A 27,474-nucleotide genomic window follows, 5' to 3' on the forward strand; every position below is an offset into this window, starting at 1 on the left:
GTCTCGAGTTCGGGGCACCCTGACCCCTTTTGAGACCCGAGCTCCTCCTAATGGACCTCGGACCACTCCCAATAAAAAACGCACCAATTCTTCTTCGGACGCCCCGAGGCACAAAGACCTCGGGTCGGCTAGCTCGGCATAACCGGCTGCAGGCAGCCCGTCACTTAAGGGATGGCCCAGCTCAGAGCAATTCGTAGGAGAATGCTCGATATACCGTAGGAGGGCTTCCTGCCCGACCACCGTACCCAACAAACCTGCGAATTGCAGGCATGTCCCCTCGCCGCGCCTACCACCTTTAGAAAGGCATCCCACACCTGACAAACACGTATCCTGCACGACGGCCCCGCGCGTGCCACCTCATCCCTGCCTGTAACGGCTGTGGCAAACTGACAGTGGCGATTATACCTGCCTTGTCAGAAGTCAGAGGGCCCAGAGCAACGGAATTCAGCTATAAGGAACTTATCCTCAAGGAATAGGGCATCTGGAATAGCTAGCGCAACCTGCACTCTTAGTGTTCACTCTCTTTTAGCTTCTTGCACACAGTACTAACTTAAGCATCGGAGTGTTCCCGCCGGGAAACCCCTTGGGAGTTCTTCCTCCTTCTTCTCGTTTCAGGTACATCTCAGGAGCCACGCGAGCGCTAGATAGGAGTGACCAGATTGTGCTACATCAAAAAGTATAGTTCAAAAGTTGAAAGACAAAAGATGCCTTTCTGGCAATGTTGATGAGAAGAATCTTAGATTCAATTAAATCAGGGTTGTTGTATTAGGGGCTGTTGAAAGGATCACAGGTTACCTTTGTTAGTGTGAAAACTGAAAAGAAACTCTCTCTTATTAAAAATTGAAATTGGTTTCCCCTTTTCCTGTGAGGGAGATTATATTTGTAGACACGAAATAGAAGAACGGTAAATGGAGAAGAAAGATGCGACCACCTTCACTCCATACCAGCTTCATCACAGGTTCATAGACACCGTTCTTCATAAACTAGAATAGGAACAAGTTGCAATTCAATTGACCCTCTTAGCTCTCCTTATTTATCTCAACTACGACCAACAATCCAACAGCAACAACATCTCAGCCCTCCATGACAGCGAACCTCCTCCGGAGTTTCTTTCCCATTCTCTTGACTTCCCAGTGACCCATGAAGACCCACCTCCACCAAACATGGAAAAACAAGACCAGGTCATTGGTGAGGCTGAAGACAACAAGAAGAGAGAAGGGAATTACCAGACTTACTTGCTGTTCTTCGTCACCGGTAATGGTTAAGAATGCGATCACCACCCATAATGGCTGATACCTTGTCCGTTCCACCGGTTCTGGAACAATTAAAAAATGAAAAAGAATACATTAGTTTTCAGGGGATGTAACGGCCAAACCAAGGATTAAGAAGAAGAAGAAGAACCATGGCCAGTATCTAGACGAAGGTTGCCGCCGGTCGCCGGTTGAAAAGTAGAACCCTGACCATGGACGGGAGTGAGAGGGAGAGGGAGGATGGGGATTGCAGAGGAGAGAGAGACGTGGAGGCCCGGTCCATGTATGCGAGTTCGGTATGGGCGAGAGGAAAGCACCTCGCACGTTTTAAGGACGCGTGGCGCGTATTCATATTGCGCGAACGATGCGCGCAGAAACTCTGCCTGGACTGAAGCCGAACTCGTTATGGGCCTTATGGCCCGTGGGTTTGGGAGACGGGCTAGTGGCTACACGCTGTTCACTGTTGTGTACCCACACGAAACAAATAATAAATAAAGTTAAAAACGAAGGTTCAATTTTGCATCTCACCGTGCAAGTGAGGAAGGATGCAGTGGTACTCGGCCGCTGCTCTTCTTACCATTCTTACTAGTTCTCAGGTCAGAAACCATAATTTTGTTCTATAGCACTTCATAGAAATAGAAATATTTCCCCAGATCTGCGTTCGCATATCCTCAAGAACTTATTTCATGCGTTTGAAATTTGTGGGTCGCTCAAGAACCCTGTGAAAGATTTTTTTTTTTCAAAGGAGATGTTCTGAAACTTTATTTAGATTCAGCATTTCAATTAATATTTTCAGAATCCGCAGGGAATTGTGTGTTTGCTTGATTTGATGCTAACTGAATTAATGGATGTAGTATTGGGACTAGATTGAATAAGTCTTATCCGTGGGATTTTGGTTACAATAAACACGAATGATTGTAATTCTGTGAGTAAAATTGGCGTGCATCAAGTTCTTCTGTAACAATAGTTTTAGGAGTTTTTGCTTTTCTATTAGTTTTTAGTTAGGTCAATTGTAACACCATTAATTGTATATTATGTTAGACAGCAAAAAATGACAGTAAAAACCATCCAATTGCAGTTAACTTTGTGGTTATAGTAAGAAGCACAAATGTGAATGACAATTTACAAAAGTAATTCCTCAAAAAAGAGTTATCAGATAAAAATGAATGATTTTATTGTAGAATGCTCATTTTTCTGTCGGCATTAGTATGGGATGTTTATTCACTGCATAATTCTTTTATCAGCTGGATATTGATAATACTCAATGGATTATTAGTCACTTCATTAATTGGTGCGTAACTGTGTAGTAGGCTTCACATTTAGCAAGGAAAATCTGAGGTATTTGAGCGTGGGCATGCGCTTGTAAAAATCTTGGGTTAAGTAGGTGGGCATCTACTGGCTCCTCGTCTACCATTAACTTGGAAGTGAGTTGGATGGCCAGAAAGTAATTGTCCATCATTGGCCCTGAGGGGTCTTTGACTAGGACATTAGGGATTGTTTTTCCTTGTAATTTATCAAATGCTGTTGGTGTTAATAGTTGGAAATGATCAGGTGCTGAGTTTGTGTTCTTACAATGAAATGCCAACTTTTGGTGCATACCATTTGTTTATGTGGCAGGGAATTTTGACAACACTATCACAAAGTAATGGAGGATACAAATATGATTATGCTACAGTTCCTTTTCTCGCTGAAGTTTTTAAGGTATTTCTAATTTTATGATTCTTTATGATTATGATAAAGCAGACTCTTGTATGTGCCATGTTTCCTGAGATTAATGGGAATCCACAGTAATCTTGACAAGGAAAAGATTTGTGCATCAAGTAAAAAATTAGGAAGTAAATTTTCTGATATAAATCACTTTAGTTCTTAGATGAATTCCGGCTTTTTGTTGTCCATCTGATATCTACTATTTATTGTTAAACTGCAGCTTCTGGTATCTAGTTTTCTCCTTTGGAGAGAGTGCCAATCATCACCTCTTCCAAGGATGACTATAGAATGGAAAAGTGTGCGGCTGTTCCCCATTCCATCTATTATATACCTAATCCACAACAATGTTCAATTTGCTACTCTAACTTACATGGATACGTCTACATATCAGATAATGGGTAATCTGAAGATTGTCACAACTGGGATTTTATTCAGGTGCTGCTTGTTTCTCACACAGCTGTCTTTAGAATTTTATTTGATTGGTCTTATGCCTTTTGATTCTTCAACATTGATCAATCCAAGTATTTCTCCATTTCTAACTTTCTCATTGACATTATGGTATTAGCTAATCAGCAGATATATTTATTTATTTAACTTTCCAGGCTGTTTCTGAAGAGGAAACTATATACTCTACAGTGGATGGCAATTGTTCTATTAGCTGTTGGTACAACTACAAGCCAGGTAATAATGGGAATCTTTCTCTACATTATGGAACTTGGCTTGCATTATACTATCATTATTTGCCTGCTAATTTATTGAGGAACATTCTAGTTGGATGAGGGGATGGGGAAAAGCAACCTCTCATGTCCAAATGTTGCACTTATTCAAGGGGTGTGAAATTGAGATTCATCATTTGGTAGCCTTCCAAGGAGAAATCTTAGCCATAAATCAACCCAATGATATCAAACCATATACATGCCGCAGAATTGGTCCTTCTCTTGTTGCTGCCGAACCAAAGCACAAAGGACTTAATCTCAGGCTCAAGTGTAAAAGGCTTTTCGATGCTTACATAGAAGGCCCACTTCCAGCATGGCCAATTTACATACACAGACAGAGACATATACTTAAGTCAGCTCAGTGTCTCAGCTTTAATCCCAACTATTTGGGGTTGGCTACATGATTTCTGTCCCACCACTGTCCCAGGACCAAGTATAAAGGTGTATAATTCCTACATAGAAAGCCCAGACAGAGACACATACTTAAGTCAGCTTGGTGCCTCAGCCTTAATCTCAACTATTTGGGGTTGGCTACATGAATCCTGTCCTACCACTGTGTTCAATCTAAGGCCATGTTTCCTGTCAATTTTTAAGTCCCTCGATCATCCTTACCACTTCAATCTACATTTTCTTTGGTCTTTCCTTGCTCTTTTAGATCCTTCTACTTGTACTGAGTCATTCTTCACCAGTCACCAGTGCAGCCACTGAATGTCTGTGCACATGTCCATACGATCTCAATCAATTTTCATTCATCTTTGTCACTAATTGGTGATGCTCCTCTAATGCACTCATTTCTTGTTCTTTCCTCCCTATCTTGTAGCCTTTTCATTGATCCATCTCATCTTCCTCATCTCATCTAAGCCTTTTTTTAACATGTATCTCGACTGCCCAGCTACCTTCTGTGGGTCCTACAAAAGCCCATTTCTCAATGCTTTCTTTTGTTTAATAATCTCTTCTTAAAGCTGGTTTGGCTTGCAAGCTAGGGTTTCTTCCCCAGAGAATAGGGCTGTGATTCCTGTGAATGGGCTAGAGTTGGATGCAATCTATCTGGTTCTAAAGTCTTGCAATTATATAATTAGGTATTGCATTCAATTAACTGGATTCTGATTAGACTTGGTTAATATATGGATATTGTAACTTGTAAGTCATTAATAAAGTCAACTTAGTATTTATCAAAAAAAAAATGTCAACTTAGCATCATCTAAATGACCCCAGATCTTCCCGTAACACCCTTTGCTTAACATCATATCTGATATTCAAGACCTCTCTAGTCTCTTCTGCTCTCCAGTATCTGAGATTTTTTCATGTCTGTCACGAGTGCAATGTCATGGTCCACTATTGCATCTTGTATGCACTACTGTTCGAATGACTGTTTGTACCAGGCCAGATCATCCTTGGATCAGGCCCTTCTTTGATTTCTCTTATGAGCCTCTTTACCCATTTTGAGGGTTTTTTCCCTTGGTTATTCTCAATTTAAGTAAAGATTACATTACCAAAAACATAAATAAAATCAAATTAGAATTATTTATATGACACTTGAACTTACAGTCTCATAGAGAAGCTAGATCCTTGACATTAGAGCTTAGTATGCTAATGCATAATGGGATGGTGTGCCTACTCCCAAAGCACAAAGCCACAATCTGGCTTTAAAATTGATAGTTTGCAGATTTTGTTGTGCTTCAATATTCTTTTTCCTTAAAGTAGGGCAAATATAAATTAGCTCATAACACATCTTTGTATCTGGTGTCATGGTGTTTCTATTTAACTCCTTTAATGCATTTAATGAAATCTTTGACTAAGAAATTTGATTAATTCAAAGCATGTTCAATTGACTGGTCAGCTCCAACCCATCTGCAAATTTTCCTTAGCAAAGGAAAGATCACTGCCTGCAAACTAGTACCCTCTCCACTCTCTTTTTCTCTTCACTCCAAAAATCAACTTCGCTCCTGAAATTTCTTTAATTGTATGGATGAGCCTGACCTGATTCAAAGAGAACAAAAAAGAATATATCACCTAGCATCGGAAAAATTCTTGCAAATTCTTTAGGCATGTTTGTAGTCATAAATTGATTCTTGAATATATCCACCATCTATATAGCCATTATCATCATAGTTGGAATGCTTCTCTGTTTCATTTATGCAGATTAAAGGTTGTGGAGAGATTTCATGTGACTCACTTTTCTCAGCACCAGTCCAAGGATACATGTTGGGAATCCTCTCCGCTTGTCTTTCAGCATTAGCCGGTGTTTATACAGAATTTCTGATGAAGAAGAACAATGATAGCCTGTACTGGCAGAACATACAATTGTATACGTATGTATTCTTCTCTGCACACATTGCATATGTAGGTATCCTTTCTCAGGGCTTAGAACTAATAGTACTTCTTTTCAGGGATAACATGACCATCAAAGTAATATTTATTAATAATGTGTAAACCTCTTTATTGGAGGAAATTCAAATTTAGGGGGAAATACACAGCTCGTAGTTGGCAAAAACTAAGTACAAGCATCATAACATAAGATAAGAATCACTAGTATGCACCCCTAGGCCTGGGTCTCCCAATACAAAACCTCCTTATCAAGGCTAATGCCTTTGCTACTGTTATCTGGTGCCTAAGTTATGAAGGGCCTTTCTGAACCAGCCAAGAGTCAATCAATCACCACTAGACAATCACCTCAATGATGAAATCATTTCAACCCACAGAGAGGCAGCTTTAGACCTTGAAGCAGTGGAAGCAACTCTATTTTTAGGGAATTTACTTCACCAATAGGGCCTAATAAACTCATGACTTTCCTGATCTGTCTCTATAGACTGCTCAAGTGCTCATACTCATGAAGGCCCAAGAATGCCAAGGGACAACCATCAAAATTTAACTTGATATTTCCCAACTCCAGGGCTATCCTCTCTTGCAATACCTGCCATATTTGGTATTTCAATGTTAAATAAAAAATATAAAATGTCTCATCAAGAAAAGAAAATGTAAAATATCATCAATCACTTAGGAGCTGTTTCATAGTAGCTGAAATGACTGAACTGAAAAGGTTATTGCTTTGTCTTTTAGTGAATAAGCTTTTAAGGAGGTTGTGAGATGGCTGAAGCTGAAATTGGGTAGGGTACTATACCCTTAATGTTTTATTAATTGTTTTGTCCACTAAAGGACAAAGCAATAAGTCATTCAGTTCAGCAATTTCAGTTATTATCAAATTGCCCCTTAATAAGGAGCATTAGTTAAAAATCTCACCATCATCCAATATATAGAAAATCTTTCAACTTACAGTTTTCATGAAGTTTCTTAGAGAACATAAGATATCATTGTTGTGGGGATTCTCAAGCTAAACTAGTAGTTTTACTGTGGCATCTATAAAATATTTGCTCTCTTTGAGATATATGAAAGTATGACTAGCATGCTTTCAGTTATCAGAAGCTCTCAAGGGGGTTATATTGATTCTACCCTGATAGAGAATGCTTGTTTTTCAGTTTTGGTGCAATCTTCAACATGGCACGGCTTCTCCTTGATGATTTTAGAGGTGGATTTGAGAAGGGACCATGGTGGCAACGCCTGTTTGATGGTTACAGTGTTACAACATGGATGGTGGTATTAAATCTGGGATCATCAGGATTGCTAGTATCATGGTTAATGAAGTATGCAGACAATATAGTCAAGGTTAGTTTCCTTGTTATATATATATATATATAATGTGTGTGTATGTATTTATGCATGTAGGGAAAAGAGCATAATTACAACATCTACTTCCACAGGAAAGTTATTTATCTACTAATATTAATACAAATTAGAGAGGTCAATGTGTTACAACTCTCACATTCACACATATTTTTCTTCTTCTAATATTCTTTGTTTATATGCACTTTTCCTCTCTCACTTTTTATTTGATTTCTTGAATCTGATTTCTCCACTTGGTGTCAGAGCATTGATCAACATCTTTTTGTGCACATGGTGACCAACATCTTGGTACAGCTTGTCAACACTCTTGGCCGAATAGAGAAAAGAACAAGAATAATCTTAGAGGTGTCAAGAATGAATGACCCCCACCTCAAAGAGTCTCTTATATATTAAAAGATATGTACTATTACAAGAACGCCCATACAGGGTTGAAAGAGAAAAGAAGAATAAGATGTATAGTAATATACAACAGGGACTATACTAATAAGGTACATCAAGTTATAGAGTCTCCACACCCCCCACAAACTGATGCCTCGACATATGCATCAATTTGTCTATAAGAAAGAGATGTCAAACTCTAGTCGTAGCTTTGGTGAATATATCAGCAATCTGCATGTCCGAGGCTACATGAGGAAGCGATATAGATCCAGTAGTGAAGAGATCTTGGATAAAGTGGCACTCCACCTCGATGTGCTTGATCCTCTCATGGAAGACAGGGTTAGATGCAATCTTGATAGCACTCGTATTGTCAGCATAGAGAGGAATAGGAGTAGGAACCTAAATGCCAAGATCCATAAAGAGAGATTGTAACCAAACAATCTCATTGCAAACCGAAGACATGGCCCTATACTCTACTTCAGTGGAAGACTTGGTGATTGTTTGTTGTTTCTTACACTTCCAAGAGATGAGTGAATCACCCATAAAAACACACCACCCAGAAGTGGACCTACGAGTGTCTGGACAATCAGTCCAATCCGCATCAGCATATGCTCTCAACTGAATAGGAGAGGAGGAGAAGAACAGTCCCTGGGAAGTTGTGCTTCTAACATATCGAATAATGCGATAAACAACAGTCATATGAAGCTGACGAGGAGCAAAAACAAATTGACTAACAACCTAGATAGCATGAGAAATATCAGACCGAGTCATAATGAGATAAATGAGGGACCCCACAAGCTGGCGATATAAGGCATCATCAGGAAGTAATGGACCTTAAGATTAATAGCTTAAGATTTAGCTCCATAGGTGTATCAACTTGCTTTTCATCATTAAGACCAACAAGTTTAACAAGGTTAGAGACATACTTCTGCTAACAAACAAAATACCCTCGATCATTGCGATGTACTTCCAGTCCTAGGAAATATGTGAGAGGGCCCAAGTCCTTCATTTGAACAGAATTATGAAGTAATAGTTTCAATTCACGAATGCCTTCAGCATCATTCCCAGTCAACATGTCATCAACATATAGTAGGAGAATGGTAATACCTTGAGGTTGTCGCCTAACAAATAAAGAGTGATCAGAAGAGCTCTGGCTATATCCAACAACAACTACAACATCGCGAAAGCGTTCAAACCATGCCCGGGGAGCTTGTTTTAGACTATATAGAGATTTTTTTAGGCGACATACTAAAGAAGGATCACTGTAGTATTCAGGAGGAGGCTTCATGTAGACCGTCTCCTTCAACTGACCATGAAAAAAGGCATTCTTCACATTAAGTTGGCATATGGTCCAAGACTGAGCAACAAACACTGCTAAAAGAACACGGACTGTGGTGATCTTTGCAATAGGAGCAAAGGTTTCTTCATAGTCAATACCATATGTAGAGATGATGGGCCGAATGGCCCATAGGTTGTTTATTCTTTCTTCCTATGCCACCAGAAGTTCCAGCATTCCCTTTGGGTTTAATCCCCATATTGGCAAAGTGATCATTCATATCAGCCCCTTGAACCTGAATAGCCCTTCTGCTCTCTTCACTACTCACCAATGCATAAGCTTGTGACAAAGAGACACACTCCTTGGAAAGAATATTCTGTTTTGTGATATCATATTCTGGGTTTAGTCCAGTTAAGAACTCAAATACCCTGTTCCTTTCAACCAATTTTCTGTAGGTCTCTGCATCATTGGTGGTGTCCCAAGGTACAACTTCTATTAGGTCAATCTCTTGCCATAAGGACTTCAGGGTTGAGAAATATACAGCAAGAGGTTTCTCCCCTTGTCTTAAATTCTTTACATCACTTCTCAATTGATATGCCCGGGCCACATTGAGTTTTTGTGAATAGGTTTCCGCAACACTGTCCCAAATTTCTTTTGCTGAATTCATCCATAGGTAGTGTTGGCTGATTTGCAACTGCATTGAGTTCACAAGCCACCCAATGACAGTGTAACTTTCTTGCATCCACTTCTCGTAGGATGGATCATCTTCTGGGGGAGCCTTCTTACTCCCGGAAATGAATCCCCACTTTCCTCTACTACAAACATGAATCTTTATTGATTGTGACCATGCCAGATAATTAGTTCCATCTAGTTTAACTGTGGTCACAGTCAATAAGGAATCATTTGGAGTTCCCTAAACCAGTCCATATTCGGCACCACTTTTGTTTTCAAACTCTGAGGAGTATATCATGTAAACACTCTAAACAGAGTTCAGCCAACCACAAGAAGACAATATTACTGAGTTCAGCCTTCAAGAAGTAATCAGAAACTCCTAGGCACCGTGCAATCAGCCGAAGTACCTTTTCAAAGCTGTGCACTCAGCCAAGAAGAGTAAATACCAATCGGTATTGCTGAACAGGCCTTTTCACAAACACAGTGTGGGCAATAGAGACAGTCCCACTGTCAAGGAAGAGAAAAGACCCCAAAAAACAGTTCGTACAGCCCCTTAAAACAACCAAAATATGAGTAACAATACACAGCCTTGTTACAAGGATGTTTCGGCAGGTTTTAACAGTCCAAGAAGAAGAGAAAAAACAGCCCAGAAATTTCTGGGTTAAACCAGATTTAATGCAGTCGAAGGTAGAGTACAGAACAGCTAGGGTTTTCGGATACTTCAACAGTCCAAACACAGTCGAGCTTCAAAAACAGAACAACCAGTCCAAACACAGTCGAGCTTCAAAAACAGAACCGAGCTGTTCCCCTTCTCCTTCCCCTTTTTTTCTCTGATTCTTCCTGACCACCGAACCCCTTCCCCAAGAGATTCTAGTCTTGGGCTCGTCCACTGACCTCCAAGAATCAGGCAGTATGTGACTAAGCTTCCAGCCCTATGATATTCAGGTTCAGATATGCTCTGATACCATGAAGAAAACTGAAGAGAGGAGAGCTTGAGAGTTCAGCAATGAGGGTCTGAGAATGAGAGTTTTGAACTTACTCTCTCTCAGCACCCTAACATTCTTTTATTAAGATATATTTGAATAATTACAAGGAGGCCCTTAGGTGGGCAAGAATTTACAAAGAACTTAATATAGACAGGATGGGCCCAAAATAAGACCCATTACAGAAAAGAAACATAAATAACAAGAAAGAATAAACAACCTATGGGCCATTCGGCCCATCTTCTCTACACTCCCCCTCAAGCTGAGCATATATGTCAATCATGCCAAGCTTGCTGGTATCATGTTGAAGTTTTGCCTTGGGAATGCCTTTGGTGAGAAAATCTGCCAACTGTCCTTCAGATGTGATGAAAGGAAGACACACTTCACCCGAGTCATCTTTTCCCTGAACTGTTTAAGGGAATTAGTTTGTCTAGTCTTCATTGTGAGTCTTGTGAATTGTCAAAGCATTGTGCACTCTGATGTGTGGGGGCCTTACCACTTACCTTCCATAGGTGGCTATAAATATTTTATCCTGTTTATTGATGATTTTTCTCAGTTCACTTGGATATTCCTGATGAAATCCCGTGATGGAGTTTCAAGACTTGTAAGACAATTCCATGAATTTGTTTTAACCCAATTTGATACCAGGATTAAAATCTTCAGATCTGACAATGCAAAAGAATACTTTGAGAAAAACCTATCCTTCTATCTCTCTGACATGGGGGTTATTCATCAAAGCTCATGTGCTAGGACCCCAGAACAGAATGAGGTTGTTGAGAGGAAAAATAGGCATATTGTTGAAGTTGCAAGAAGTATCTTATTTGCCTCACATGTTCCTACCAGGTTTTGAGGTGATGTTGTTCTTACTGCTACCTATCTTATAAACCGTATGCCATCCAGGGTTTTGGGGTTTAAGTCTCCCTTCAATCTTCTTCATCCAGACAAGGACCTTTTTCCTGTTCCTATTCGTGTCTTTGGCTGCACCTATTATGTACATGTTCCAAGTGTCCAAAGGCATAAATTTGAACCCAAAGCTCAAAAGTGTATCTTCTTTGGTTATTCCCCCACACAGAAGGGTTATTGTTGTTTTGATCCAAAGTCTGACAATCGGTATGTCTCAATGGATGTCACCTTTGATGAGCTTTCCCCCTTTTATGGTTCCTCTCCAGAAGGACATTGTCCACAGGGGGAGGATTTGTCATAGGTGTTTGCTCTTCCTCTTCCTGTCCCTGTTGAGTCTCTTGATGTGTCTGCTTCTCCTTCAAATGCATCAAGGGTGGATCAGTCATTCTTTTCCCCTTTTCCCAGTACTCTACCTCCTCGTCCTATCCTCAATCCCAAGGTGTATCAAAGGCAAAGATCCAGAAATGTGCAGGTTGTTTCTCTTACAACACATGGGCCTCGTACACTTCCAGTCACAGAAGAGACAACAGGTACTATTTCAGCATCTTTGGATTCATCCTTCCCTGACCTTGATATTCTCATTGCTGTTAGGAAAGGAAAACGGAAGTGCACTGCACACTGCATTTCCAAGCACCTTTCTTACAGTTTGCTTTCACCTCCATACTTTGCCTATCTCTCTTCTGTTGCTTCTCATCCTATTCCCAGGTCTGTGTCAGAAGTTCTTAAGATTCCAGAGTGGAGGGATGCTATGAGATCTGAAATCGATGCCCTATACAAGAATGATACATGGGAAGTGGTGGATTTGCCTGAAGGGAAGGATCCAGTCGGTTGCAAGTGGGTCTTTACTATCAAATACCAAGCTGATGGCACTATTGAAAGGTACAAGGCCAAGCTGGTTGCAAAAGGCTATACATAGACATATAAGATTGATTATTTAGAGACCTTTGCACCTGTTGCCAAGATGACATCTGTGAGGGTTCTTCTATCTTTAGCTGCTCACTTTGACTGGCCCCTTTATCAATTGGATGTGAAGAATGCATTTCTGAATGGTGAATTACATGAGGAGGTTTATATGTCTCTTCCTCCAGGGATGTATGGAACTGATATGAAAGGGAATGTATGCAAGCTGAAGAAATCTCTTTATGGACTAAAACAGTCCCCTAGAGCATGGTTTGAGAGATTTAGAACAACACTTGTTAACTTTGGTTATGTGCAGACACAGTCCGATCATACTCTTTTTGTGAAGAGGAGTGGACCTCTGGCAGTATACCTCATTGTGTATGTAGATGATATTGTAGTGACTGGTAATGATGTTTCAGGAATTCATGATCTAAAATCTTTTCTCCATACAGAGTTTGAGATTAAAGATTTGGGGGACTTGAGATACTTTCTTGGTATAAAAGTGGCTCGATCCAAGGATGGGATTCTTATCTCCCAAAGGAAGTATGTTCTTGACTTGCTCTCCGAGACTGGAAAGATGGGTGCTAGACCAGTTGCTACTCCTATTGATATGAGTCATAAACTCTCAGCCTCAGAAGTGACATTGTTAGAAAACAAAGGAATCTTTCAGAGACTTCTTGGGAAACTTTTGTATCTATGCATGACGCGGCCAGATATTGCATATGCAGTCAGTTGCATTAGCCAATTCATGCATGCTCCCCGAGACACTCATCTGGCAGCAGCAGAGAGAATCCTATGTTATTTGAAGGGCTCCCCAGGAAAAGGTATTCTGTTTGCCAAGCATGGTTATATGAAACTTGAAGCCTACACCGATGTTGACTGGGCCGGAAACATTGATGACAGAAGATCTACTTCTGGGTATTGCAGCTTGGTGGCTGGTAATGTTATTTATTGGAGAAGTAAGAAACAATCGGTTGTTGCTCGGTCCTCTGTTAAAGCAGAATACAGGGCCATGGCACATGGAGTTTCTGAATTATTATGGCTAAAATCATTGATGGAAGAACTTGGAGCTGAATATGACAAGCCAATGATGTTGTACTGTGATAATCAGGCTATCATCAACATTGCTCACAACCCAATGCAACATTATAGAACCAAGCATATTGAAGTTGATCGACACTTACTTCATTAGGGAAAGGATCTCTTCGGGTGAAGTGTGTCTTCCTTTCATCACATCTGAAGGACAGTTGGCAGATTTTCTCACCAAAGGCATTCCCAAGGCAAAACTTCAGCATGATACCAGCAAGCTTGGCATGATTGACATCTATGCTTAGCTTGAAGGGGAGTGTAGAGAAGATGGGCCGAATGGCCCATAGGTTGTTTATCCTTTCTTGTTATTTATGTTTCTTTTCTGTAATGGGCCTTATTCTGGGCCCATCCTGTCTATATTAAGTTCTTTATAAATTCTTGCCCACCTAAGGGCCTCCTTGTAATTATTCAAATATATCTTAATAAAAGAATTTTAGGGTGCTGAGAGAGAGTAGGTTCGAAACTCTCATTCTCAGACCCTCATTGCTGAACTCTCAAGCTCTCCTCTCTTCAGTTTTCTTCACCATACTTGTTAGACAGTGTATGCCCTTAGCTCCAATCAGCATGATGTACATTATGACATTTATTGTAAATGAATAAAATACATATTTGATTCATGTTATTATGGTATGTTTCTCTGTAATACCCTTAAACTGGACACATATGAGATTCGTGTTAGTTTAGAATCTTCACAACCGTTGGATAGATCTAGGGAGATTTATCCTACCAAGGCTGACACTGATGTACTACCAAGTTGGTTAGGGTGCCTTGTCTCAGCTGCCAGGGTGAGACTTGAGGTACATGTAGTGTAGGTTTTCTTGAAACCCTGAACCAGACCAAATTCCAGTATTGCCCTGGACCTTGGAGACAGATGGGAAAAACTGGAATGTTACACCTGACCCCTAGACTCGATTATGGTACTGCACTGGGTGTCGGATTGGGCTGTCTTTGATATGCCAATCAGTGAGATCCTTAGAGGGGGTCAAAACCTGGGTATGTTGGGACAGTCCGAGAATTCACTTGAGTGGGTGATCATAGTGACAGGATCAACCCCTTTATCGAACAAAGTGAATGATCGGGAAAATGCACTCTCTCTGATGGAAACCTAAACTGCCGGTAGTGGATTTTAAATGTGTTAGAAATTTGTTTTTTGCAAAATATATTTATATAGAGATATACTTATATATATTATGGTTTCAAATTGTTTGCAAAAGATTTTAATTCCCGGGATCCATGTGCGTAGAGAGTGCAACATTCTACCTTGCAGCTGAGGGAGAGATCCTCTCTTGTCGGGCAGTGTTTGATCATTAAGGGCTGAGAGGTTAAGTGTAAGACCATTGAGGGTTATACCTGATGGGCTAATCTTGCATCTGCCCACAGTCCTTAGGCCTTCATAAGATGACTGGACCCAATGACCATTTAGTGTAAATGTTGGGTCCATTAAGAGCCCATAGTGATGGACTCAGGGGTTCACTGTATTCAGCAGTGAATTCGGCCAGGCCTTGTAAGAGAGGCTAAGCTGAACCCATGTGGTTGATGTGTAGATCAATGTTATGGTCTCACGCCATACAAAGAGAGGCAAGCTAGCCAACATTAAAAGGAAGCGAGCCTAAAAGCTTAATGGGCCTAAAGCCCATTTCGAACTGGGTTAATTGGGTTAATTAAATAGGGGCGGATCTGGGTTTGGATCAACAGATAAGGATAAGAGTTACTTAAAGAGTCCAGATCCAAATAAAGATTTGGATCAGGGAACTCCTAATTTGATTAGGAATAAGCTGATCTTGAGCTGCAGATAAGATAAGGGATTATCCTTATCATTTAAAGAATTCAGATCCAAATAAAGATTTGGATCAAGAGACTCCTAATTAGATTAGGAGGTTGTTTCTTTAAGGCTATAAATAGAGAGTAGGGCGGATCTGAAAAAAACACACAGACATTACAAAAGACAACTCAGTTTGACTGATTTTTGCCTTCAGTTCTTTTTCTCCCTGCTCTTGCCGCCCTACCCTGTTCGATCTCCAATTCTTGGAACTGATCAAGATTTAATCTTGATATTGTTTCTTGCTAGAAAAAACAATTCTGAAGCTGTGCTCTGTTATGGGCCCGGGCGTAGGATCTCGTCACGGGTCGGTCCACGGGGAGAACCTCTTGCTTCTCCTTGCGCCTTCCCTTGCGTGCAAACCCTATTGTGGAAAACCGAATGGGTGATTTGTCCAAGAGACCACCCGAACTCTCCTCACTCTTCTCTTGACTGGAAAACTGAATACTTTATTCCCAAATCACAGCGCCTTACTCCATTCGACTAAGCTAGGACAATCCAACTTTAAATCAAACTCCTACTTCTAACAGACTTCTAACAGAACTCAGTTCCTATCTCTAATAGATAAGTAAGAACTAGATAAGTAAGAACAAAACTCCTACTTCTAATAGACTTCTAACAGAACTCAGTTCCTATCTCTAATAGATAAGTAAGAACAGAACTAGATAAGTAAGAACAGAACTGGAATAAGTAAACTATTGGCGAGCTGGCAAGGAGAGCTGACGTGGCAAGTTAAGCTGCTGTGTGGGCCCCCTCTCACTGCTGCTGCTGGCGGCGGTAATTCTTCCCACGAATGCATCCACAACATTACTCCCCTCTTGGACTATGAGCTTGTCCTCAAGCTCGAATTCAGGATGGGTGTCGGGAAACACCGTCAAAGGAATCCTTGATAGGTGGAATGACTTTGCCCTCCTGGATCGGGTTCCAATGAAGGTGGTTCATCCTCATCTTCCTCTTGTTTCACCAGGAGGCAGAAAAGTCTCTTGCACTTGTGCCCTGCTGAGTAGAGTTCATCGCAATTAAAACATTGCCCCCTCGCCCTGCGTTCTGCCATCTCAGCCCTGGACAAGTGCTTAATAGGGGGTGTAACGACGCTGCTCCCCACACTGGATGCTGATTTGGAATTGGTGCTTGTCTGTGGCTTCCGTTCTTGGTTGGCTGCTGAATATGGAGCCACTCCGAGTGGTTCCGGGGATGCCCATGTTGATGGAGGCCGCCCCATACTGAAGGTTCCGTGGTCGAGTTGTAGTTTGCGTTCGAAGGCGCGTGCTAGGTTCATGGCTGTGACCAGGTTGGGAGGGTGTTGCATCTCCACGTCCACTCTTAAGGGTTCTGCTAGCCCCGCGATGAACATATCGACTTGCTGATCTGCGCGAACCGAGGTTTCTCTGGCGAGAAGGGTTTGGAACTGGCGTTGGTATTCTGCCACGGTTCCAGTTTGCTTGAGGTTGATTAACTCGCCCAACGGGTTGCTTGTCAACGGTGGTCCAAACCTAAGGAGACAATATGATTTAAACTGCCCCCAACTGAGCCTGGGTTCTTGCTCCAGTCGGTAGAACCAGAGCTGCACCTCTTCTGATAGGTGGAAAGTGGCCAGACTGACCTTATCTTTGTCATCAGTGCGCTGATTACGGAAGAACTGTTCGCAGCGATACAGCCATCCTAACGGGTCTCCGGTGCCGTTGTAAGATGGGAATTCCAGCCGGCTATACTTGGGAATAACTGCGGCTGTCGGGGCAGCGATATGCTGTTCGTTGGACGCCTCTGCCCAGTCTGGACGACGACTGTTTGTGGTGGCGGTTCCCTCAGAACTCCTTTCTTTATTGGAGAGGAATGCTTCCAATAGGCGTCGCAGCTCCCGGACATCTTCCTTGACTTCACGAACCTCCATGCTAGTTTTTGCTAGCCTATGTTCCAGTTCGTGGACCCTGGAAGACAGCGACTCCTGTTCCCCCATGACGGTAGGCTCTGATACCAGAATGTTATGGGCCCGGGCGTAGGATCTCGTCACGGGTCGATCCACGGGGAGAACCTCTTGCTTCCCCTTGCGCCTTCCCTTGCGTGCAAACCCTATTGTGGAAAACCGAATGGGTGATTTGTCCAAGAGACCACCCGAACTCTCCTCACTCTTCTCTTGACTGGAAAACTGAATACTTTATTCCCAAATCACAGCTCCTTAAATAGGAGATTACAAGAGGAGATTCCTTACTCCATTCGACTAAGCTAGGACAATCCAACTTTAAATCAAACTCCTACTTCTAACAGACTTCTAACAGAACTCAGTTCCTATCTCTAATAGATAAGTAAGAACTAGATAAGTAAGAACAAAACTCCTACTTCTAACAGAACTCAGTTCCTATCTCTAATAGATAAGTAAGAACAGAACTAGATAAGTAAGAACAGAACTGGAATAAGTAAACTATTGGCGAGCTGGCAAGGAGAGCTGACGTGGCAAGATAAGCTGCTGTGTGGGCCCCCCCTCACTGCTGCTACTGGCGGCGGTAATTCTTCCCACGAATGCATCCACAACATGCTCACTACTCCATTCGATTCTTGCTGAAGAATCACAAGTTCTTGGTGAAGAACTACCTGCTGATCCTGCCTCATTCTAAGCTATCATCTTCAGTGGAGGGAGGATTTGGTACACTCTTTGGGCGTAAACACCTGCGTTGGGAGAAGCTTTTTTGCGTGGATTCCGTATCAGGTATATCCCTCCCTAATTTTGGTTTCAGATTTTGTTCGGTTTGGTTACAAGAACGAACCTTGAAAATGTAGTTTTCTAAATTGGGAGTAAAGAAATTTTTGAAATTTCGCTCAACCTTCCTATAGGGTTCGGTCATCCATATGATGGACCTCCCATCCCTTTAGTGGTATCAAAGCTAGGTTCAAGTCTTGAACCAAATTAGATCAGATCTGAATTTGTGCAAATGGGCAGAATGCGTTCTACCCGATTTGCGCAGTTAGCGTTTTTTCTAGGAATTGGTTCCCAGATTATGAGCAGATGATCTAGAAAATAAATCTTTATTATTCTGTTATATTTATAGAACTGTTCTGTGAATGTTTCTTGAATATTTGGGCTGCACATGTGATGAAGATCGAATCTTTCTGGTGCCAAGATTGGCGCACCTTGCTGTTTCTTTTTTATTCAATTTGGAATGTAAATAATTTTTTTTTTTTTTAGACAAATTGTATAGGAATTCGATGCAATGTAATAATAGAAAAATTAGGTTTTTCTATTTTATTTCCATCTGGAGATTGCTAGAGTGCGCAACAGAGGAGAAGAAGATTTCGCAGAAAGAAGTTCTGCAATCTGCGATTTTGCAGATATCGATTATGCAATCTGCGATTAATTGTTTTTGCAGGATGTCTAAGAAAATCATAGTGCAGCCCTCTGATTTCATTTTCTTGATAATTTGATTATCTAGATTTAATTTATTTTTCAGATCATTATTCTTGAATTAAATTTTGAACTGGACACCAAAATTTGGGACGATTTACACCAGATTTGGTCCAAACTGGTTGGACCGAATTGTTGGTTCGATGGGGTTGGTTTTTCTGACCCAAATTCGATTTAGACCAGAGGGTTGATGGCCCACTTCAAGTTTTAATTCGGCCCATCTTTGTAAAAACCCAGTTTTAATATGATAAAACTGAATCAGCCCTGATTTAGCTACATGGGCCGAACTGCTTTTTGCAGTACAACCCATGTACCTAGATAATGTTATATGATAACATTATGGGCTTTGATGGGCTGATACTGATTTAATCTAATTAATTAAGGGTTTTACAAATATTTTAATTAATTGGATTAATAAGTACTTGGCCCATGTACCTAGATAATTTTATATGATAACATTATGTGATGTGCTACGTACATGGGCCATAAGTATTTGGCCCATGTTAATTCGATAGTGGCTCTTTTGCACACCATGGCTGAATGCATATCATTGCCATGGTGTCTATAAGATCATTGGATGATCTCCTTGTTTGATGGGCCCCACATCAGCTTCCTCTCCAAGAGGAACCGTGCGGAACCCTAGCCGTTTAGGGCCCATTTAAATCTGGCTTTGAGAAAGCCAATGGGAACCATTTTGGTTTGACCTAAAATAAAACTAGGGCATAATATTTCGTTCCCTCCACTGAAATATAAGTGCATGTGATAGGGAGATTCATATGATGAACTCTCTAAAGGCCTTCCATCATTAGCACGAAGATGGGTCATTCAGTATGAGGAGATGCACCATAAAATTGGGCTATCCATTTGTTGCTGGATCTGTTGAATTGTTTCATAAGATGATAGGGGCGTCATAGACCGATGTGGGAGGGGCCTATCCTAAAATGGAACTCTCTCACGGTACCTTGGCGTTCACGAATATGATGGGTAAGCACTTACTGGACAGATAGGTTTAACCTAAAATGGCAATGAACCTTGTCCGATAGAGGCCAAAGGGAAAGCTCATGAGATGAATGGATGTGATCCTTCACAGAAGGTGGTGGGGTTATGCAGTTAAAACAGTTGGCTTCATGCATTGTATGTGGTTTCCCACATTTCTAGAGACATAGTTCGCAGTCTCCGTCACTGAGATAGGAGGGAAATCTCAAAGATGAATAAATGGAAATGAAACATAGATTAAAAGCCATATCTATGTAGATAACATGAATCAAATCAGGTTGTGGACTAATATTTGCTTTGCCTTTTATCAGAAATGGCAAACGGACAATTCGCCAAACTGTTGGACGATAATAAACTTGAGGGCCCAAATTACGCTGATTGGTTTCATAACCTTATGCTGGTTTTGACGTCCGAGAAATTGGACAAAGTTGCTAAAAACCCTGCTCCGGATCGTCCGGGTGATAGGGCTTCTGAGGCCCGTAGGAGGGAATATCAAGAATGGGAAGAGAAAAAGTCTCTTGCCCGGTGCTACATCATAGACTCCTTAGACAATCAGATACAACGACAGTTCTATCAGATCGAAGTGTCTAAGGATATCTTGGATAGTTGAAGGACAATGCATGAAGAGCAGAATCATTCTACTCGTCAGAAGGTCCTAAAGCAGTTTATGACCGCACAAATGTCCAAGAACCAGCTAGCTCATGACCATTATTTTAAGATGATGGGATACATCAATGAACTGGAGGCTCTTGGATCTGGGATAGATCATGTCAGCAAAGTTGATGCCATCCTAAACTCTTTGCCTCGTTCCTTCAATCAGTTCATAATGAATTACAATATGAACAAGCTAAATGTTAGCCTTCAGGAACTTGGCAATATGTTGCAGAGGGCCGAAGAATTGATAAAGAAAGATGAGCCCATAGCCATGTTTGTTGAAGGTGGCAAATCGGGCAAGAAAAAGAGGAAGGCAAAGAAGAAACCTCAGAAGAAAACTAGCAAGCCTAAAAGGCAGAAGAAGGACAAGGCATCAAATGCTTGTTATTTCTATAAGCAGACCGGCCACTGGAAGAGGAACTGTCCTCAGTACCTGGAGACCAAGAAACAAGGTAATTTCGAATCCTTTGTCATAGAAACCAATATGTTGGTCACTTCTGCTTCCAGGTGTATCGACTCCGAGGCTTCTACTCATGCATGTAATACATTGCAGGGGTTCAGGACAAGTAGAAGACCGAGTGACGGAGAAGTGATTCTTTACTTGGAGACTTCTGCAAGTGTTGCAGCTACAGCCATAGGAACTATAGAATTGTATTTCAGAGAATGAATAATTACATTAAAAGATTGTCTTTATGTACCCAATTTGAGAAGAAATTTGATTTCTGTTTCAAAATTTTGTGCGGATGGTTATTCTGTTCTTTTTAGTAATGTAATTACTATCAAAAGGAATAACAAATTCCTCGCATATGGAGAACTTGAGAATGGTCTTTATGTTCTCCATCCTTCTCTAGAAACAAATATAACCGAAACTACGTCGGATAATAACCCCAAGAAAAGAACCCGTGGTATAGTTAATCCCATGTGCCTGTGGCATTACCAACTTGACCACATTAACATAGATCATATCACAAGGTTGGTAAATGATGGTCCTTTGGATTTTCTAACTGTAGAAGATCTTCCAATTTGTGAACTTTGCCTTCTGGGTAAGATGACGAGACGACCATTTAACGGTAAGCCTGAAAGATCAACAGACACACTTGACCTTATACAAACTGATGTATATGGTCCCATGAATGTTAGGACACGTAACCAACATGTTTATTTCATAACATTTACCGATGTTCATTTTCGGTATGGTTACGTGTACTTAATGAGACACAAGTTTGAATCATTTGAAAAGTTCAAAGAGTTCAGGCAAGAGGTCGAGAAACAGTTGGGGAGACACATTAAGGCCCTTTGATCAGATTGAGGAGGCGAATATCTCTATGATGAATTCAGGGACTACTTAAAGGAAAATGGAATAGTATCACAACTAGCTCCTCCTGCTACAACACAGTTAAACGGTGTGTCAGAGAGGAGGAATCAAACTTTATTGGATATGCTCCGACCACTTCTCGTACACTCGGAATTACCTACATCCTTTTGGGGTTACGCATTAGAAATTGCGATATACGTGTTGAACCGGGTTCCAACCAAATCCGTTCCAAAGACTCCCTATGAGCTTTGGACCGATAAGAAACCGAGTGTAAGACACTTGAATATTTGGGGTTGTCCAGCACATGTTAAAAGAACAAGTGCTAACAGATTGGAATCTAAGACCAGCCATTGCCTATTTGTAGGTTACCCAAAAGGCTCTATAGGGTATTTATTTTATGACCCAGGAGAGCAGAAGGTGTTCTGTAGTCGAAATGCCCATTTCTTTGAGGAAGATTACATCCTGAATAATCATCATCAGGAAGTTGTTCTTGATGATGAGAGCTCAGGGGTAGTGGGAGATGTCCCACAAGCTCCAGTTAATAAGCAACCTAGGAGATCTACTTGGGCATCCATGCCTCCAGTTCGTTACGACTATAACCAAGAAAGTTACTTGGTGGAAGCCACGACCAGTGAGGAGGATCCTGTGACTTATACGGAAGCTATATTGGACATAGATTCCTTGAAGTGGGTAGATTCCACGAGAGCTGAGGTGGAATCAATGGAGACCAATGGAGTCTGGACTCTAGTAGATCCGCCCCTTGGGGTAAAAGCAATTGGTTGCAAATGGATCTATAAGAGGAAGAAGGGCCCCGATGGTAAGGTTGAGACCTACAAAGCTCGTCTTGTGGCGAAAGGGCACACTCAGAAAGAGGGAATCGATTATGAAGAAACCTTTTCGCCCGTGGCCATGCTTAAATCCATTAGGATCCTACTAGCTGTAGCAGCATACCATGACTACAAAATTTGGCAAATGGATGTCAAAACCGTGTTCCTGAATGGAGATATTACTGAAGATATCTACATGCAGTAACCGCAAGGTTTCATAGCTGCAGGTTAGGAAAACATGGAATGTAAACTTAATCAATCCATATATGGACATAAGCAAGTTTCTAGGAGCTGGAACACCTGGTTTGACTTTACTGTCAAACAGTTTGACTTTGAGTAGAATCCGGATGAGCCCTGTGTTTACAGGAAGACTAGTGGGGATAAGGTTACGTTCTTGGTTCTGTATGTAGACGACATTCTACTCATTGGGAATGATGTAGGAATGTTGACTACGATGAAAGTATGGCTTTCGTAGCAATTCTCCATAAAAGATCTTGGAGAAGCCTCTTATATCTTGGAACTTCGACTCTATAGAGATAGATCGAAAAGGATAATAGGATTATCCCAGTCTACTTACATTGACAAGATAGTCAAGAGATACAGTATGGAGAACTCCAAGAAAGGAAATGTTCCTTTCAAGCATGGAGTCACTCTCTCCAAGGGAATGTCTCCCAAGACACCTGAGGAGATTGAGGGCATGAAGGAAGTTCCCCATTCCTCTGTCGTAGGGAGCATCATGTATGCCATGCTGTGCACTCGACCAGACATTGCTCAGGCCGTGAGTGTGGTAAGTAGATACCAATCTAACCTGGGACAAGAGCTTTGGACTGTTGTGAAAAACATACTGAAATACTTTCGAAGGACAAAAGAGTTTTGTTTGGTATTCAATGGCAGTTCACTAGAGATCCTTGGGTATACCGATGCCAATTTCTAGTCAGATGCAGATGGTAGAATGTCTACATCTGGTTACATCTTCATGATGGGGTCCTGAGTAGTAAGAATAACAGTCCACAACCCAAGCCGAGCACATCGCCCTAAGTGAGACTGCCTGATGAATGAAGGTGTTCATTCTAGAATTTGGAATTCAGCACATCACTCATTTTACTGTTGTGTGACAACACTGGATCTACGGGAGATTGATGTTAAAAAGTAGCATCAGCGGAGAATGTGGCAGACCCATTGACTAAGCTACTGACACAGAAAGTGTTTGAGAAACACGTAGAAAGTCTAGGACTTCGACTTGTACCCGATTGGACCTAAGTGCAAGTGGGAGCTGTTAGACAGTGTATGCCCTTAGCTCCAATCAGCATGATGTACATTATGACATTTATTGTAAATGAATAAAGTACATATTTAATTCATGTTATTATGGTATGTTTTTGTGTAATACCCTTAAACTGAACGCATATGAGACTCAGGTTAGTTTAGAATCTTCACAGTCGTTGGATAGATCTAGGGAGATTTATCCTGCCAAGGCTGACACTGATGTACCACCAAGTTGGTTGGGGTGGCTTGTCTCAGGTATCAGGGTGAGACCTGAGGTACATGCAATGTGGGTTTTCTTGAAACCTCGAACCAAACCAAATTCCAGTATTTCCCTGGACCTTGGAGACAGATGGGCAAAACTGGAATGTTACACCTGACCCCTAGACTCGATTATGGTACTGCACTAGGTGTCGGATTGGGTTGTCTTTGATATGCCAATCAGTGAGATCCTTAAAAGGGGTCAAAACCTGGGTATGTTGGGACAGTCCGAGAATTCACCTGAGTGGGTGATCATAGTGACAGGATCATTCCCTTTGTCGGACAAAGTGAACGATCGGGGAAATGCACTCTCTCTGATGGAAACCTAAACTGCCGGTAGTGGATTTCAAATGTGTTAGAAATTTGTATTTTGCAAAAGGTTTTAATTCCCGGGATCCATGTGCGTAGAGAGTGCAGCATTCTACCTTGTAGCCGAGGGAGAGGTCCTCTCTTGTCAAGCAGTGTTTGATCATTAAGGGCTGAGAGGTTAAGTGTAAGACCATTGAGGGTTATACCTGATGGGCTAATCTTGCATCTGCCCACAGTCGTTAGGCCTTCATAAGATGACTGGACCCAAGGACCATTTAGTGTAAATGTTGGGTCCATTAAGAGCCCATAGTGATGGACTGAGGGGTTCACTGTATTCAGTAGTGAATTCGGCCAGGCCTTGTAAGAGAGGCTAAGCTGAACCCATGTGGTTGATGTGTAGATCAATGTTAGGGTCCCACGCCATACAAAGAGAGGCAAGCTAGCCAGCATTAAAAGGAAGCGAGCCTAAAAGCTTAATAGGCCTAAAGCCCATTTCAAACTGGGTTAATTAAATAGGGGTGGATCTGGGTTTGGATCAGTAGATAAGGATAAGAGGATATAACTCTTATCCACTTAAAGAGTCCAGTTTGGATCAGAGAATTCCTAATTTGATTAGGAATAAGCTGATCTTGAACTGCAGATAAGATAAGGGATTATCCTTATCATTTAAAGAATTCAGATCCAAATAAAGATTTGAATCAAGAGACTCCTAATTAGATTAGGAGGTTGTTTCTTTAAGGCTATAAATAGAGAGTAGGGCGGATCTGAAAAAGACACACAGACATTACAGAAGACAATTCAGTTTGACTGATTTTTGCCTTCAGTTCTTTTTCTCCCTGCTCTTGCCGCCCTACCCTATTCGATCTCCAATTCTTGGAACTGATCAAGATTTGATCTTGATATTGTTTCTTTCCAGAAGAAACATTTCTGAAGCTGTGCTCACTACTCCATTCGATTCTTGTTGAAGAATCACAAGTTCTTGGTGAAGAACTACCTGTTGATCCTGCCTCATTCTAAGCTGTCATCTTCAGTGGAGGGAAGATTTGGTACACTCTTTGGGCATGAACACCTGCGTTGGGAGAAGCTTTTTTGCGTGGATTCCGTATTAGGTATATCCCTCCCTAATCTTGGTTTCAGATTTGGTCCGGTTTGGTTATAAGAACGAACCTTGAAAATGCAGTTTTCTAAATTGGGAATAGGATTCTTGGATGGGAGTAAAGAAATTTTTGAAATTTCGCCCAACCTTCTTGTAGGGTTCGGTCATCCATATGATGGATCTTCCATCCCTTTAATACTCCTGACTATACCCTTGGGCAACTAAACGTGCCTTGTATCGATCAAGAGATCCATCAGACTTCAACTTAATGTTGTAAACCCAACGACTCCCAACAATGGATGCATTTGGAGGAGTAGGCACAAGATCCCAAGTGTCATTCTCATGTAAAGCATGAATCTTTGCATCCATGGCTTCCTTCCAATAAGGGCTACTATTAGCTTTCTGGTAGGAGCGAAGAACATCTGTGGAGGATAGGACTGTAGACAAAGGCATAGGACAGTAGACGAGAAAGTCCTCAGCAGAAGAAGGTGGAGCATCCTGTGAATCAAAGTTTGGCAAAATAGAAACAGAGGGTGCAAACAGTCTAGCAATTCCAACAAAAAAAGAAATGTGCTCAAGGAAAACAACATTGCGTGATATACGAATGCGACGAATAGAGGGATCATAACAAAGAAATCCTTTGTGGTCAGGACTGTAACCCACAAAGGCACACATGACATCCAAAGACATGAATTTCCTCTGAATCTCCTCTCCCAACATATCTTAACTTCCATCTCCCACACCAGCCACTTGAATTTCCTCCTCTCATTGTTGTACTTCCATAAGCCATTGTTATCTTTAATCAACCACCCTATCACCACCTCTGAATCCCCTTCAATTATTAGTTTCCTGATGTTCAACTCCTTAGCTTTCTGGACTCCTTCCATAACTGCAAAGATCTCAGCTCTAAGGGAGTCACCCACTCCAATTGGGCCTAAGAACATGGCAGAAATGACCCCATTTTCATCCCTAAAATCACCCCCAATCCCCGATTGTCTCGGATTTCCCCTACTACACTCATTACTGACTTGGTCTGTGTGTAATTTGCAATTTCACCCCACTTCCTCAACATGTCATGCACAGTGTAATCTGTGAATAGCTCCAAAGATTTCAGCCACTGTACAGCCCTAATATGTATGATAGCCCTCAGATCTGCTGCTCCTCTCTCAGCTTCTGAGAATATCCTGGAGTTTCTTTCTTCTCAAAGTGGCCAACATACTGCAATCCTCAGTCCTGCTCACATAGTCCTTCCCCTTTTTATCCGCCACCTGAAAAAAGAAGGGGAAAAAAGGCCATGCAAGTCTGATGGAGGATTCCAGCTACATCCAAATAGGGAGAAAACCCAATCCTAAATTGACCTCACAAAATGGCAAGACACCAGTAGGTGAAAACCAGTCTCCCCATCCGCTTTACAAAGAACACACCAATGAGGTGACAAGCAAGTATTGGGTTTCTTCTTTTGGAGTAGATCACTAGTGTTGATTCTTTCCAGATAGGCTTCCCAACAAAAACTACCAACCCTAGGAGGTATTGCTCTGCACCAAACCTCATCAACAGGGAAAGGGGGGAAAGTAGGACTGGTGGACTGACTTAAGACTTTGAAGAAAGAAACACAAGAAAAGATGCCATTGGGGGTAGGTGTCCAAATTCTAGAATCTGCCCTAGTGGGGTCTAAGACAACGTTATCTAGAAGTGCAATAAGGCTCGAAATACTGTCGAAGTTTGAGTCCCTCAAATCTCTTCTTAGACCCAAGTTCCACCCAATCCCAGAAGTGGAAGAGGACGGGTGGTGAATGACGAGATTGACTCATTTTTCAAATCAGAAAGGGCATACAAAGAAGGAAACTGATCCTTTAGAGGGGCACTCTCCACCCAGGTTTGTTCCCAAAATTTTATGGAGTTACCGGAATTCAAATCATACCTGATATTAGGGGAGAAAACTGGTAGTAGGTTATGAATGGCTTTCCAAGGAGAATTGCTTA

The 27,474-nt window shown here is 41.4% G+C and overlaps 1 protein-coding gene across 3 annotated transcripts in view; it reads left to right on the plus strand.

Moving 5' to 3' along the window:
- Nucleotides 1–1,709: 1,709 nt before the first annotated feature.
- LOC104600311 (CMP-sialic acid transporter 1) overlaps nucleotides 1,710–27,474 on the plus strand; it is a 37,665-nt gene continuing 11,900 nt past the window's right edge. For all 3 annotated transcript variants that reach the window (XR_735654.2, XR_735655.2, XM_010263186.2), the window contains exons 1-6: nucleotides 1,710–1,846; nucleotides 2,868–2,951; nucleotides 3,178–3,392; nucleotides 3,560–3,638; nucleotides 5,816–5,985; nucleotides 7,150–7,336. Coding sequence is in view for 1 of the 3 variants with exons in the window: in XM_010263186.2 (XP_010261488.1) it covers nucleotides 1,796–1,846; nucleotides 2,868–2,951; nucleotides 3,178–3,392; nucleotides 3,560–3,638; nucleotides 5,816–5,985; nucleotides 7,150–7,336 (786 nt within the window). In the remaining 2 variants the exon portion in view is untranslated. The remainder of the gene's footprint in view (nucleotides 1,847–2,867; nucleotides 2,952–3,177; nucleotides 3,393–3,559; nucleotides 3,639–5,815; nucleotides 5,986–7,149; nucleotides 7,337–27,474) is intronic.

Source organism: Nelumbo nucifera, chromosome 1 (assembly GCF_055504915.1).
Source record: "Nelumbo nucifera cultivar China Antique chromosome 1, China Antique-T2T, whole genome shotgun sequence".
NCBI lineage: Eukaryota > Viridiplantae > Streptophyta > Magnoliopsida > Proteales > Nelumbonaceae > Nelumbo > Nelumbo nucifera.